The sequence below is a fragment of the Nipponia nippon genome, unplaced genomic scaffold (assembly GCF_047370975.1).
Source record: "Nipponia nippon isolate SJK-2023a ecotype South Korea unplaced genomic scaffold, ASM4737097v1 scaffold_3, whole genome shotgun sequence".
Lineage (NCBI taxonomy): Eukaryota > Metazoa > Chordata > Aves > Pelecaniformes > Threskiornithidae > Nipponia > Nipponia nippon.
In genome coordinates, this window is record NW_028262347.1 from 18198209 (window position 1) to 18213268 (window position 15060).

Below are 15060 nucleotides of genomic sequence, written 5' to 3' on the forward strand. Positions count from 1 at the left end.
GACTACAGAAAAAAAATGATAGAATGTAGTAACTTACTCACTGGCAATTCACTTCAGAAATGGAATTCTGCCATAATTGCTGCAGTCCTGATTGGTACAGCAGGTCCTATGTTTGGATGGGGTTTGTTTGGAATTTTTTTTTTTTAATTGAATGACTTCTGATCTTCATGATTTTTTTATACTCTGGATACTTGCACCTCATTTCCTTTATTTGCTGCTTTTTGCATGGAGCTAGTGACAAGTGATGTACTTTGGATTTTTTATTTATTTATTTATTTGCTATGATTTATATTTTGGTGCATAAGAAGTACACATATCTCCAAATACCAGCAATATTTCATAAAACAATATGGTGAAAAGTATAATCAGAGTGGTTCAGGACCGTTCTGCTCTGTGCTGTAGCAATTGGAGTACTGAGAAATCTTCCTGGATGTTTCCTGGGATATTCAATTTTCATATGAGATTTTTAAAATGGAAGTTCTGTCTTCTCTAGTTTAAAAGTAAGGAGGAACCCAAGACTGTTTTGTTTGACCGGCTGATCTAGGTATGAATTTACATCGGTGTTCGAGTAAGATGACTTCCTCTTCTTTCTTGGGTATTGAATATTCTGTATTAGTACCTCAACTTCTTATTTTCATGTGCATGTAATTTTGAAGCATTTTGAGACAGTTCAGAATAAAAAGGTATTACAAAAATAAGATGTTTGTTTATGGAGTTGAACATCTTTTAGGTTCTGTGGCAATGCTTGCTTTGTTTTTAAGTCTATGTCCTTAACTTTGTCTTAAAAACTTGTAGATAATAACATGTAGATAGTAAGTTTTATTAAGAAAAAGATCTATCAGGCAAATTTGTTTCCTGTTTTAAGATTTAGGGATGGGGATTCCTTGTGGTTTTGTTTTTTGTTTTCATTTGAGAACAAGGACATAAGGCTGCCTACAATATCAGCTAAGATGTAGTCCTTTAATGAACTTTTTTACCGTATTAATTTATATATTTTCATACCCATGTAAATGAAGATATAAATCTTCTCTTCAGCTAGGTGAGCACAGCTTCTCTGACATAGTTCTTTAGAACCACGTATTTTATGATTAACAATTAAGGTTGCTAATGACTAGCGTTAAGAGATCCATACTGGATGAAACAGGACTTTAATTGCTGTTTTAGTGGTTTTAATATGCTGAGTCCAGGAATCTTTTTCAGTAGTCATGAAAACAAAAACATGAAAGGGAAATGATAAGACCAACTTTTCGTAAGCTTTCATCTTCAGAATATTAAGGTGTGTTTCTATGAAGTTCTTATTAGGAATATGAAATTGATTATAAGAATAGCATACTTCTGTATGTTTTCAGAAGATTAACAGCAGATTGTTCAGTTGAAGTGAAGAAGAAAAAAATTTGTATTTGAATCAAAAAATATATATATATCTATTATATTTGAATCAAAGAATAAAAAAAAATATACTTGTTAAGAATCACTATGCACTTGAGTTGCTGAATGTAAGCTGATAGCAGGAGAAATTAACCTTTAACCTATTTAAATAATTCTTAAAAATATCCATTTTAAGATGCGGCAAGTCTAGTTGGAACTCTGAATAACATTTTTTTCTGTAGTTAGAACTACTGTTCCGAGTTCTGTATGCTGTGGTCTGTTGGTTAAGATGTCACGGTATATTTAAAAAAGGTCAAAATTAAGATAAATAAGAATGATTATTTAATAGGCAATTCTTTGGAAAGAATTAATAACACTTTCAAGAAATTCTAGATGCATAATTTAAGTAATGTGCAATAAAGAAATGTACAAGAAAAAAATCAAATTCAGCATTGAAAATCACAAAGTTGAATTTTCACTATTTTTTGCAAATATTGGGGATTTTTTGTTTGGTTCTTTTTTTCCCTCTAAACTGTCATGGGACAGGATGTGAACTTTCACGTTCAAGGTGGGAGTTCTTGAGTGACGCTGATTTTTACTTGCCAAGAACGTATCTCTCCAAAATCCTTCAGACTGTGTCCAGTGCAAGGCTTAAATGCTTCTACCACTTAACATATATAAACCAGTGTTTCCCTGTCTTCTGCTTATCAAAGTTTAGGTTCACCCATAATCTTTGAAATTAGGAGAACAAGGAGGGCATTGTTGGATCCAGTGTCCAAACCGGACTGTTTTGTGCTACCTCAGCCATCGCTGCCTACGCTGCACGTGCACTGCGGCATGCAGCTTTCCATGCTCAGGAAACAACGCAGGAGGTCAGCTGTACCACTGAAGGATCCAGGTCCACTTATGCCTCTTAACCTGTGTCTGCAGCAAATATTTCTTAAACTGCAGTAGATGACCTATTCCTATTATCTCTTTAATATTAGATTTTAAAATCTTAGTTTTCTCAATTCCAGCTGAGCCCAATAGGAAAGAAATGTTTTCTCTGACTCTGAGACATGGGTAATTAATAAGATGCACAGCACTCCAGAAATACAGCTCATTATTTGCAACTCCATGTAGCAGGTTAGGACAGCTGGAGAAATAAGAAGTGGCAGCAGCGTAGGGAATATTGCTGAGTGCATTGAAAGAGGAAAAAACAGTGCTCAAGAAAGAAAAGAGAACTTGTCTCAGAGCTAGAGCCCTACTTATTTGGCGCATTACGTATCAACAGCAAGGGGCAGAGAGAAGGGAAAAATAGCTCTAAGGCATCTGAACAAGGTCAGCTGGGCTCTGCAGTGTGCGCTGGACCTGTGCTTTCATGTTACCAGCCAGTGTGTTTGTTACTACTTTGATAGCAGGCTGAAGGGGAAGGATTTGGACTGAGCTTGGCTAAGTCCCAAAGCAGCGGGTATCCTTCATCCTAAGTATCTGGGAAGAGGATTAGAGGTTAGCATTGCACAGCACATTACCAACCTGGCCACTGCAGCTATTACAGGGTCTCAGCCAGGCAGTAGCTCTGGCACATCTGTCTGTCTGCTTCGCTGTGCAATGCAGAGGAGGGACCGAGTCCACGGACAGGATGCCTGCTTGGTACTGGCCATCCATGCAACCCTTTCCTTCACACGCAACAATCCCAAATACGAGCAAGTGAGTGCTGTAAAGGAAATAGGAATTAAATCATTCCTATATTAAATATTCCTTTTGTCTGTACAGTTGTTACATCTGGTTGGCAAAAAATTTTTTAGTCATTGTCCAGTTCTGTCTGTCTCTGGCACCACATTATACAATTTCCTATAAAATCATAAAAACATTTAGAATTCTTTGAATGTATGCATTTTATATTATCTGAAAAGATAAATGGGCATTTTTTTCTGGCAATAATTGGTTTCCTCCTTAGCTTGTCTCAATAATTCCCCTAAATAAATTTTAGTAGTATTGCACTGCACTAGTTCTTTAAAAGTAAGTGATATGTTCTAAAATTTCAAGCCCAACTTTTGAAAGTACAAATAAGTCTCATAAAGAAGCTGTTTAATCAAATTGCCAGCATAAATTTTGCAGTGTTTTATATGTGTGCATAATGTGTAACAGACACAGCTTTTGTTCAAAATACAGCTTTTAGCAATTCCTTATTAAATAATGAAAGATTATATATAAAGTTAATTTACCTTTCATTTAGTTATATGTAGTCCTAAAGTATAATACTGAAAAGTTCATGATCATAAAATATAGTAAGATTGCAGGTTCTGCCCGTCAGTACAAAATAGAGCTGTGGTAGACCAGAAGTACTCGGACCATAATTACGTTGCAATTAGCAGCAGGAAGGATTAACAACTCTTGTAGAAAAATACTGTATTTTAGGACTGCCTTTATTTGTTAAATTAATAGACCAGTTCTCAGTTTTGACATTAAAAACTAACACTATTAATTTCCTCAGTGTGTTCAAGTTTGATTTTAACTTTAGTTATTGCCATTTTTATATTAGCTAGAAATAAACCTACTATTCTATTACTGGTGTTTATGTTCTGTTAAGTTTCTTCTGTTAAAAAAACCCTGCAGTTGAACTTTGTCAATAATTCACACAGACAAAAACGTCTGAACAGAGTTTTCAAAGTAAGTAAATTGCTTTGATTATCACAGAAGAGACCATTGTGCTCTACTCATTAGAATCACATTTTTATGTTTTATTAACTATCAACATGTTATTTGTTCTGTAATTGGTTTTGATGTTCCTTCCTTCAGGATCCACATATGGAGTCAGAGTGGGGGTGACAATAAATAGCATAATAGCTATAGATAGCCATTACCAAATAACCAGTATTCTTGCCAAATCTTGTGCTAAAACCTCTATGGACTAAAGGGATTATAGTGGACTTCATACTATAAGGGGATTTGCTAATGAACCAGATTTCAAAACATGATAAAATTTGCTTTCTTTTGCTTCTGGGTTTTGGGGGCTTTTTTAAGATTGTTTTAACGGGATTTCATTGTGTTACAATTTCAGTGAAAAGAGAGACTGATGACTTTGTGATAATTATTAAAAATGTGTTTTGTGAAGTTTTATTAGTATTCAGTTTTGATTTAGTTTACAAGGAACAGACCTTGATTATTTTTATTTTAGAGGAAACTGAGGAATAAGAGCTTTGTAAATCATCATCTTTTTAAGATATCTGCCTTGTAGTCTGGTATTTTCTTTTAGATATATGTATTGGATCTTGCATGATAAGATTTTTTGCCCTCAAGAATAATTTTATATCTGACAACAGCCATTGCTTAACAGGCAGTATTACTCCCAGATCTTACTACCATGGTGTTTAAAACACAGACCTCATACTTTTACTTTTCATACTTCTAAAGGTACTTCTATACCACAGCACTTGCAGCAAGTTTACTGCTGTCTTGTCTTGATTATAGAATAGAATAGTTCTTGAATATGTGTTAATTTATCTAAGGAAAATGACATTTTGAAACTACATGTACTTTAAAAGTACATTCTATACAGCTGCTCATAAGTGTTTAATTATACTTTGTATATTCTAGAGTATTTTAGCATATCTTACAAAAACATGTATGTAGAGTATCATGTAAACCCAAATGTACTTAAAGTAGTGGAAATACAAAGAGTGAAATTGTATAAAAGAGTTTTTTGTTTGGTTGGTAACAAAAATGTTGAATTTCAAATGTGCTGGAGAATTGTTTCAGAGTTGTGTTTTAAATATATCAGCATAAACCAGAAATCGCTTACAAAGGATATTAAATACTTTGTGCTTAGATCTTTTGCCATACTAAGAAATCAGTTTGGTATATAGATTTTCAATTTATTCGTAGTATGACCCAGCTACACTGCTACACCAGCCCCCTATGTCCTTTCATTCCAAATAAAAAAATACATCCTTCTACTTGTTAGGAAAAATACCTGTATTGTTTCCTGAAATGGACCAAATGAGTAAATATGTTTAGCAGTTTCTTGTTGTGCTTTTGGATTTCTTTTCTAATTAAGCCCATATCCTTTAAAAAAAAATAGAATGCTGGAAAATTTCAGTGTGGAAGGGAGATTTATAGTGCAATCCGCCGCTGAAAGCCAGGCTAGCGTCAGAGCTAGAGGAGCTTGTTCACGGGCTTGTCCAGGCATGTTGTGAAAATCCCAATGGATGGATTCTGCGGTCTCCCTGGCAGGCTGCTCAAGCAACCTCATTGCAAAGGGCCTTTTTTTCTTATGACAGCTTAGCTTCAACTTGTTACTATTGCCTCTTGGCCCCTCTTTCTTCTTTATAACCCTCACTGTATGTAGTGGAAAACTGCTCTTAGATCCTACCTTAGCCTTCTCTTCTCTCAGCTAAAGAGACCCACAGTTTTCTCACATTCTCCTGGTGTAACATTCACTGCAGCTCCCTAACCATGTTAGTGGCCCTGTGCTAACATCTCTTCACTTTTTCTTGTACTGGGTGGGAGGGAGGAGCAAATCTAAGTAGTACCTTGATCCTCCTCTGCTATGGGCAGTACCTCCTTCCCCCAGCTGTTGCTCCTGTGCGTGGAGCCTTGTGATTTCTCAGAGCAGACTTGGTCAGTCAAGACTGAGGCAAGAAAGGCATCACTGTCATTTTATTCCTACAATGTTAAGGTTTTTACCACTTTGAAAATACTCTTCTTTTTCTTATATTTTAAACAGAGGTGAAAGTAAACAGGGATTAATTGGGGGGGGAGGTGTTGTGGTTAGGTTTGGGGTTTTTTGGTTGTTTTTGTTTTTTTTTGTTTTGGGGTTTTTTTGGGGGGGTGTGTGTTGTGGTTTTTTGTTTTTAATTTAACATTCTGTCCATGAGGAATTAACTGCTGGTTGTACATACTTCAAGTACCTGTGACTCTTCCCCAGTCAGGAGGAAACCTGCCACTGCCTGAATGGCAAGGAAGAAGGGAGGCTGGAAATGCCTTTCCACGGAGTGGTATTAGAGGGCAAATGCCATGGATAGACCAAACTGAAGTTGTGCTGGCAGGCTAGGCTGTGGGGCTAGGCCCTAGTTCAGGAGATGAATATGGCTATTCAGTGCAGTAAGTGTCCAGTGAGACTGGGGTGCTCTATTTGCCAAATGCAAAGGGTGTAATTTGTTGTAGATGCAGCCAAAATATAAACAAACAATGGACTAGGATTTTGGAAACCCCAGCTTTGCTAATGGTCTACTGGCTGCCCTGGTTCCTCACTCAGGTGGCATTGCAATATCATTTAAATCAAACAGAAAATAAAATTCTTGCAGGAATATTTTACAAATATTGCTTTTCGGACTTAAGCTTCTGAAATGTACCAAGCAGTTTATCAACAATGATTTGTTTATGGTAAATATTAATTCAAGTTTATGATTCATCATATTTCAAATAGTGTCTCATATTTTAATTCTGAATGTGGACAGGAAAATTAATGTAAGCAGTTAGTGTGGATGCCTTATCTACATGTGGATTCTAGTGGTTCCTGCTTTATCTGTTGGAGAAAAAATAAGAATAATGATTAAAAATAAATGAATACTCTTGAATCACTATTCTTGTGGTCATCTTTGCTCTTTTGTAAGTGTAAATGCTAAATTGAGCAGTTTTGGAAAAACTTCTCAGGTGGTCTTGTAAATATTAATTAGCATATGTTTGTACATTTCTTCAAATCCAAAGACTGGGATTTTTTTGTTTCTTTTGGTTTTTTTTTTGTTTTGGGGGTTTATTTGTTTTCAAAGAATACTCCATATTCAGACAGCAATAAGTGGCATGATTTTCTTTAGCAGTTAAAGAAAATAAAATTTTCTTTAGTAGGGTTTTTGCCAAGTTCTACTTTATTTTTAACAACGTGTAAGATTTATTTCTATCTCAGCCAATTCTGAAGCTCTCTAGTAGATCACAGGAAGATAATCCTTATCTTTAGAAAATCACTCAAGTAGTGTATCTTTGGCCAGTTACTTCACTTGGATTTATAATACATATTCACTAGTCAGCATCAGTCTTAGTCTTTGATGAGCAGTTAAGGAATTAGTCTTTTCCCTTGTTAACAGTGGCAAAATGCCCACTCAAATAGAAATGGACTTGGATGGTCAGTAGATTACTCTGCCATTTATTTATATATTAATAATTTTCATCAGAATTGAGTAAGTTTGCAATTAATCATAGAAGCATTAAACTAATTCTTCACCAATAGCCCTGTTTCAGATTTGAGCTGCATATTAAATTTCATATAGTATGGATATTGAAGATGTAGTCTTTACATATTCAACGAAGAATATAAGGTTGAATGGTTTGAGTTTTCCAGCCTTAAGCCTGAAGCACGTGATTTCTCCTGCTGTTAGGCTGTGTCTCCTGGGAGAAAAATAATGTGTTTTGTTTGGTTCTCCATGGGTCATTTCCAAACAAACCTCTAAAACTGTAAATTTATTTTAGAAAATGTGGTTTGTTCTGTAAGATAATGTACCTTCAGTGCTTTGGAAAGGTAAAGGTAACAAAATTAATGTGACTGTTATTTTACTTCCTTTTTTAATCGTTGAGCAGTCAGATGTTTGTAAAAGTGACTGCTATGTAGAGGGTTTTAAGAAAATAAACTCTCTTTTTGTAATCATTTTCTGATACGCATATCCAGTATGATCACCTTACCATCAAAACTGAATATACAAGCAGAATTGATTCATCTACAGGCATTATCTGGGTTTCACAAACATGTAGCAACATTTTCTAGTTTGAAAAACATGCGCAGTTGCCACAGAAACAATCAGTGTAGCGGACCAAATGTGTGACCAATGTAGACTCCTGCTTTCTAATCTCATGCTAAAGCAGTTTAGCTTTCGTTCCATAGCTGTTGAATAGTTTAATAGTACCTTCTGTACAGGCCGGTGTTGGTTGCAACAGGTGACGTTCTACAAAGTACAAGTGCTGAGGTCTGCTAGAAGGCTCATGGGTCTCCAGTGGCTGAAGGATTGGTTTAGGCCAAATTTATTTGAAGAGTAGCCCAAAGGAAAACCAAAACACTGCTCAAGCAATATGAATCATTTCTACCAGTTGGCACCAGAAGTCTGACCCAGCAAAGTCTTGGCACTGCAAACAGTAAAAGAGCTAATTTCACAAAAATCACTGAATTAACTGCTGTGTCTTAAAGCTGGTTGAAAGTTACTTCTGTAAAAGGGAAAAAAAAAACTTTCATGGAAGCATGCATTTATCATCCCTCCACACAACCTTCCTACTCTGTACTGCTAATTTATTAGTTACAGTTGTCAGCATAACTGTCAAATAAGTAGATAGAAATAATAAAAAAAAAAAAAAGTGGGATTTTGGCAGTTGTATAACACTTTATTAAAAATGTGGTCTCCCAAGTGTAATAGAGACATTCTCATGCTAACTCTGTTGTATTACTACTAATTATTCATAATTAAATATATAGTACTGCTCAACTTCTTTCCTTTCTTGTTTCATATTACAAGAACCAGTAGAGCAAGACCGTGAAATAGATGAAGCCAAAATAATTCTCTCACACACCTGAAAAAAATCATTTCATGTTTGTTTCTGCTCCTCACTGTTTCCTGAAATCACAGAATCCTTGCTAAGGGCTCCTACAGCCATCTTCCATGACAGCAGGTGCAGAGGAGGGAGAAGGGGGCACAAAGAAAATAAGACCCTTATAAAGAAGAAGAATTTCACTGTGTACTTATACACGGTATTGCAGGATTCTGATTTATAGCAGGATAATGGTTGTGGTTTTAATTGCATTCCTGCTTACTTATTCCTGCTCTTTAGAATAAATCTTAACATATTCATGCAAAAATATACATATGCACATGCTCACAAATATATGCACATATACAAATGTGCACAAATTGTCTGCATTTTTTCTGCAAAAATAGAGCGCCTTGAAGATACAAGCAGACTTAACAACTGCACTTATTCCTAAGGTTGCTTTAAAACTCCCATCATAAAATTCCACATTCAGTTTGTTGTGATGTAACTCATCCAAAAACTTCCCTTTTGCTGCTTTGTCACAGCTTAACATTTAAGGAATGTTTTTGTCAAAGCAAGTAAAATCATGAGACAGCGGATCTCCAGGTGATCTCTTGTTTGCAAAGTTTGAAACATGAATTTAACAGTTGGCCCAGGGAGGCTTTTGCATCAGGTTTGAGGATTTGTGGAGTCACCATTTATTTAAAAAAGCAAGCTAACTTGCCAAGTTTGGTCAAATTGGAAGCCTTATACAGTTGTGATTTGCACAAACTCAGGAGAGAATTTGTAGTAGTTGATCTTCCAAAGAGTCCTCCTCTCACAGCTGGCAAGTTTCAGCGTACAGATGACAATTTGAAGCTTTGTGCTGCTGCGGGTCATGGTGGATTTTGGTGCTGTCACCAGGCACTGTCCTAGCAAGCTCCTTATAACCTCTAGTCCTGGGCTTAGGCTGCTTGGAAATGAATTTTGCCTAAACCTAATACAAGAGAGAGGAATAACTGACCTGTAAGAAAATACTTTGGGACAAGAAACCAGAAAAGAGTGGGAAACCAGGGCTAAGAATTGAGGTGGGAGTTGACTGCAACTGACTGAAATTACTATTTATACATGAAAAAATATAAAATAAATTATTAAGTAGCTTGTCTTTGCATCACTGTCAGAGACTTCTTCCCAGAATATCAGGGAAGAAGAAAACATCTGAAGTGATTGGGAATTTTTTGTCAAAAGTCCCAGACTTAGCCATCAACCATAATTTTGAGAAGGTATCCAGTTGTATAATTCCATGCCCTGGAGCACAACAATACTTTGGATAGGCAACAACACAGATAGATGTAATGCCGTTTTGACTATTCAGTGGGATAGGAAGCAAACATTTTTCAAGTAACTCTTTTGAAGGATCCTTCAAAGTGCAGTCAGTGGGATTTGATCCTGTGCATCACAGTTCAGCATAGAGCTACAGTCCTGGGGTTTTGGCCAACAGGAGATTGGGCATATTTGCTGATACCATGTTGCTACAATAAAATATATGCCCTATGCCCTACAAAAGCAGGAATCCACATTTTAGGACCTTTTCAAATTAAATGCAGATTATCATTTGAAATTATTTTTATTGATTAATTTTATCTGTATTGCTATATAAGTAATGTTGAAAGAAATTGAACTGTTGTTTGCTGTACTATATACAAGGCATACCTAGAAAGCAGCAGCACCAGAAGAAGTCAATGTTCTTCATGTTTGCATGTGAAAAGACCAGGGAAGAGAATTTTAGCGCTTCTGCAATGTAGTCAGCATCTTTGCTTCATCTGTAGCTGTCTGCCTCTTACCCACCTGATAAAGAGATTATAAAAACATTTAAGGTATTAAAAATTAAATGAATATTTTATAGCTCCTTAAAGAGGAAGTGGAGGTATTCCTCTTGTTCATACAAGACAGGGATATTGAAATGATCTGAGCAACAGATGTTACAAACCGAAAGTAGGTTGAAGATCATAAATGTGGAAGATACATGTGGAATTTTTAAAGAAATCGATATGTCAAAAATTCTAGAGCTTGGTTGGAATTGACAAGTGTGTAAGATGTATCCAGGTGCTAAAATAATATAGGAAATACGGCAAATCTAAAAGAAGACTGTGTCCCGGGTTAAACCATTTTGGACTTACAGAGCTCAGAATTAAATTTCTAGAAGTTTCTAGTGACTCCAATACCCATGAGCATTGTATCTCAATTACCAGCTATGAAATGGATATGCTAACACTATTTGCCTCTTAGAAGTCTAGCAGAATGGTTCTGATACATTGCGTGTGAGTTCTTGTTTGTCTGAGTACAACCAGGGGTCTCCATCCATGATCGAGGGGCACCAGTAGTGGTATAATCGTACAAGGGCAAGTGCAGGTACATAGAATTTACGCACCTCTCATTTGGGCAGTAATGCATTCTTTCAGTCATAGTATATACAGAGAAAGTGAGTTATTTTATTTTTCTGACCACTAGAAAATAACCATAGTTCAGCTACATGAGTGATTGCTTATCAATGATCATTGTATAAATACTACATTGCTATTACACTGGTATTTGAAAAAAATATATTTATGTCTTCTTTTTTCTCTCCATCTAGGAATTGCTGATATTTTTACAAAATTTGCCCACAGTACACTGGGGAAATGAAGAAGTTAGTGTACTCCTAGCAGAGGCCTACAGACTGAAGTTTGCATTTGCGGATGCCCCCAATCATTACAAGAAATGAATATAAAGAGCCAGAAATCATTAATACCAACGTGTTCTGCAGTATTATGGCATCTGTTGTTCTGGTTGTGCTTTCAGCTCATTGCTCTTTCATTTGAATTAAGATGACCATTAAAATTCTGTTAGAATTTGCAGAATGAGAACAGAATACCAAAGAAATGGACAAAGCAGGATATGGAGCATTGAATGAACTTAAAAGTGAACTTTTTTGCTCAGCATGAAAATGAGTTCAGAGGTCTATCACATAATTATCTTCTTTTTTTCCCCTTCTCTAATTAGGAGCATTGCAGTCTGTCTGATTTATGTTGAGCAATTTTTCGTATGTACCTAATATTTAAAACCACTTTTGGAATGATTTTGTCATTACTTCAGTGTCACCTGCCATGACTTTATAAGCCAGTTTTGGTCATTAAAAGTTATTTACTTTCGGTGGAAAAAAAAAGAACTTTCCGTAGTCATAAAGACCGTATGAGCCAGCAAGGCCTGTGTTTTGAAGTCTGGTTATAACTCAGAAGACACTGATATTCGCACACCATCTGTTGTTTTTCCATGGAATTAGGTTAGAATACTTCAATAATGTAAGAATATAGAAGGTTGCGATGGAAATTGGTGGCATTTTCTAAACATTACTCAGTCTTGCAGGGTGCTGTAGAAGCTTTTTAGCCATACAAAGGAGTTACTTAAAGCTGGAGACTCATCTATAACACTAAAGTAAATCCCTCTCTGTATATTTTGGAGTGTTTTTAAAATATTGAATGAAATAGAGGACATGCTCTTGTCAAACTAATTAAAGCCTTTCTTTCAAGGCCTTTCAGTTTTTCAGCATGAAAGTTCACTTTTAAGAAACTTATGAAGAAGCTTGGTTTACAAAGCAAGATATATTTTTATCTCAGTTGTTGCCTTATTCTCCATTTCTAGCATGTTAGAAAAGGAAAATTAATATATCTTTCCAAAGCTTATTTGTTAAATAATTTAATACCTTTTTTCTTACTATTCAGAGGAAGCGAGAAGATAGTTCCCAATAACAATAACAGTAACTGTATACCCAGATCACTCTTGCATCATTAGCAGAACAAAAATCCTCTATGACTTTATAGAATGAAACTAATGTTTCTTCATCTAATCATGAGATACTGAAGAATTTCTTAAAACTTACATAATTTAAGTGCGCTCTTTATTTTCAAGAAATCTTTTGAGATAAGAATTCTGATGTTGCTCTTGTTGGATGTAAATAGCTCCTATTAATTTGTGCCTGCCCTACACATACAGGTTATTAAGGGTGAGAGTTGCAATAAGCAATATACTGGAAGCTCAGAATTACTATTCCTCAGTTCAGTTCTCAAGTTGCACAACGTTGCACGAAAAATGTAGTGCACTTTTAAGTTTGGGAAATAAAAGTTCTTCAAGAGGTTTTCTCTTATGGCTTGTTATTGGAAGGTTATTTTCAAGTTCTTTAAAATATGTAGATACATATTTTGAAGAAAGCTTTCTAGGTGTGTTAGTTACGTTACTTGTTTTGGGGCCTTATTTCTTGACACTGACTTTGTAATAATTAGGTGTTTCAGGGTAAATAGAATAAAATACATTTTTACCAACATGTGATTATGAGATCCGTATTTTAAAATTATATGAAATCTTTGGTAGAAGAGAAAAAATTAATTGAGAAGCAGGAGTGTTTGGTGACTAGGATGCATTTCTGTTCCACTGGTGTCAGCTGAGGGTTTCAGTTGCGATGGATACAAGTTCAGGCCTCCTAGGTTGCTGCATTTGTGCCTAGAGTGTGTAGTAGATCTGTGTTTCTTATATATATGTCCGTATACTGTTTTCTGTAACTTCAGTTCATGGTCTAATGTATCAAAATTTATCTTTATGTTTACAAAGAATGTCATATTGTGCCTAACAGAATATCTACCAATAACAGAATGAAAGAAACCTGAAATTTATGACCATTTGCTTTAAACTTAGTATCTACAATCGTTTGTTAATTGAAATGCATATTATTGTAACGAGAAGACACACAGCATTAAATATACAATGTTGTAAGGGTTTTCTATAATTAACGTTTTTCTATTAAGATGTTATTTAGGTAGTTACACGTAACATGGAAACTTGACCCAAAGTTGTCTGCTGTGTCAGATGCTCCTGCATAACATTTATGGGACTGGATATATAAAATTTCCTTCATCGGGTCCACGTAAGTTGTCTGCCATGTCTTCCAAATTCAACAGGTACCTCTTACTTCCCTTGGAAGAAGGTATTACCATTAGAGGTCACATTTACTATTGTGTCTGTGTCAGAAGTTGAATATTGTACTTGAGCACATTGCTTTTTAAGGATAGTGGGAAGTTTCCTAATATAATAACAATGCTTATTTATGTAGATATAGACTTTTCTGGAAAATATGATCTAGATATATAAATAACGCATATATATCTATACAGATAGGAATAGTTTTCAGTAAATAGAAGGCCAACATTTATGTAAAATTTCAAATTTTCAATACTTTAAGATTTACATAAAATATTTCATTTTATTAAAAAAACAAACACCTTACATTTAACAATTCTACATCTCAGGTAAAATGTCATTCCAAACAAAATATTACATAGAAAAGGAAATAATGTTGTCATTATTACAACCCACGTACTTTTTTTTTTTTTTCAAAATTCAAGATTCTGAATATTATAAAATTCCTTTGTAATATGTATTTTCTTATGAAGGAGGCATCTTGACACATCACTAGTGAAACCAGGCAGTAATTTCCTAGCACTCATGTGAAATATTGAAACCGTAGTGTCTAAAATGTGTGTTAGAGAATTTCTGTAATAAAAATTTAAGCAAGAATGTACAATATAAAAAGATTTATGACTACAGTATTTGAAAAATGTAAATAATAAACAAATTAGTTAACTATGTAAATACAGTACATGAAATAGGATAGAAATATAAGTTGAAATCTTATGTAACTCTGTAATATGTTATAAGAAATTGGTTTCATTAATTTTTGGCTTAGTTCCTTATGGAAAGGCCCATGAATTTGTTTTTAACTTCAGAACTACAGAATAGAAGTATCTGAAGTTCCATTGTATGCTTCTGACAAATATTAACACTGAGGCACTGGTTAAAACTGTAAAACTGATGAAAGATGAGGAAATAAATGCATATTTATGAAGTGCGCTATAGAGTGGAAAGCTTTTTTTATTGTTCTCATCAAGCACATTGCATAGTACATCAAAGCATGGGTTTGGTGTGTTTGTGTTTTACAGTCTCAAAACCCTATATCACAAGAGCAAATGCGGTAGCAAAACCTCTGTTCTCAGTTACGTTTCTGCAGCTCTCTATCATCTTGTAGATTTTGTAAGTTAATAAGACAGACAACTTCTAAAGGTACGTCTCTGCATGTACCTTATACATACAAGGTAGCAAGCATTTTCTACAAAAAGCAGATAAAGATAAATT

The 15060-nt window shown here is 35.0% G+C and overlaps 1 protein-coding gene across 2 annotated transcripts in view; it reads left to right on the forward strand.

Moving 5' to 3' along the window:
- Positions 1-14781, forward strand: part of TBC1D22A (TBC1 domain family member 22A) — a 186957-nt gene extending 172176 nt beyond the window's left edge. For both annotated transcript variants that reach the window (XM_087765515.1, XM_087765516.1), the window contains one exon: positions 11474-14781. In XM_087765515.1, coding sequence (XP_087621641.1) covers positions 11474-11602 — 129 coding nt within the window. In that variant the 3' untranslated portion in view covers positions 11603-14781. The remainder of the gene's footprint in view (positions 1-11473) is intronic.
- The last annotated feature ends 279 nt before the right edge of the window (positions 14782-15060 follow it).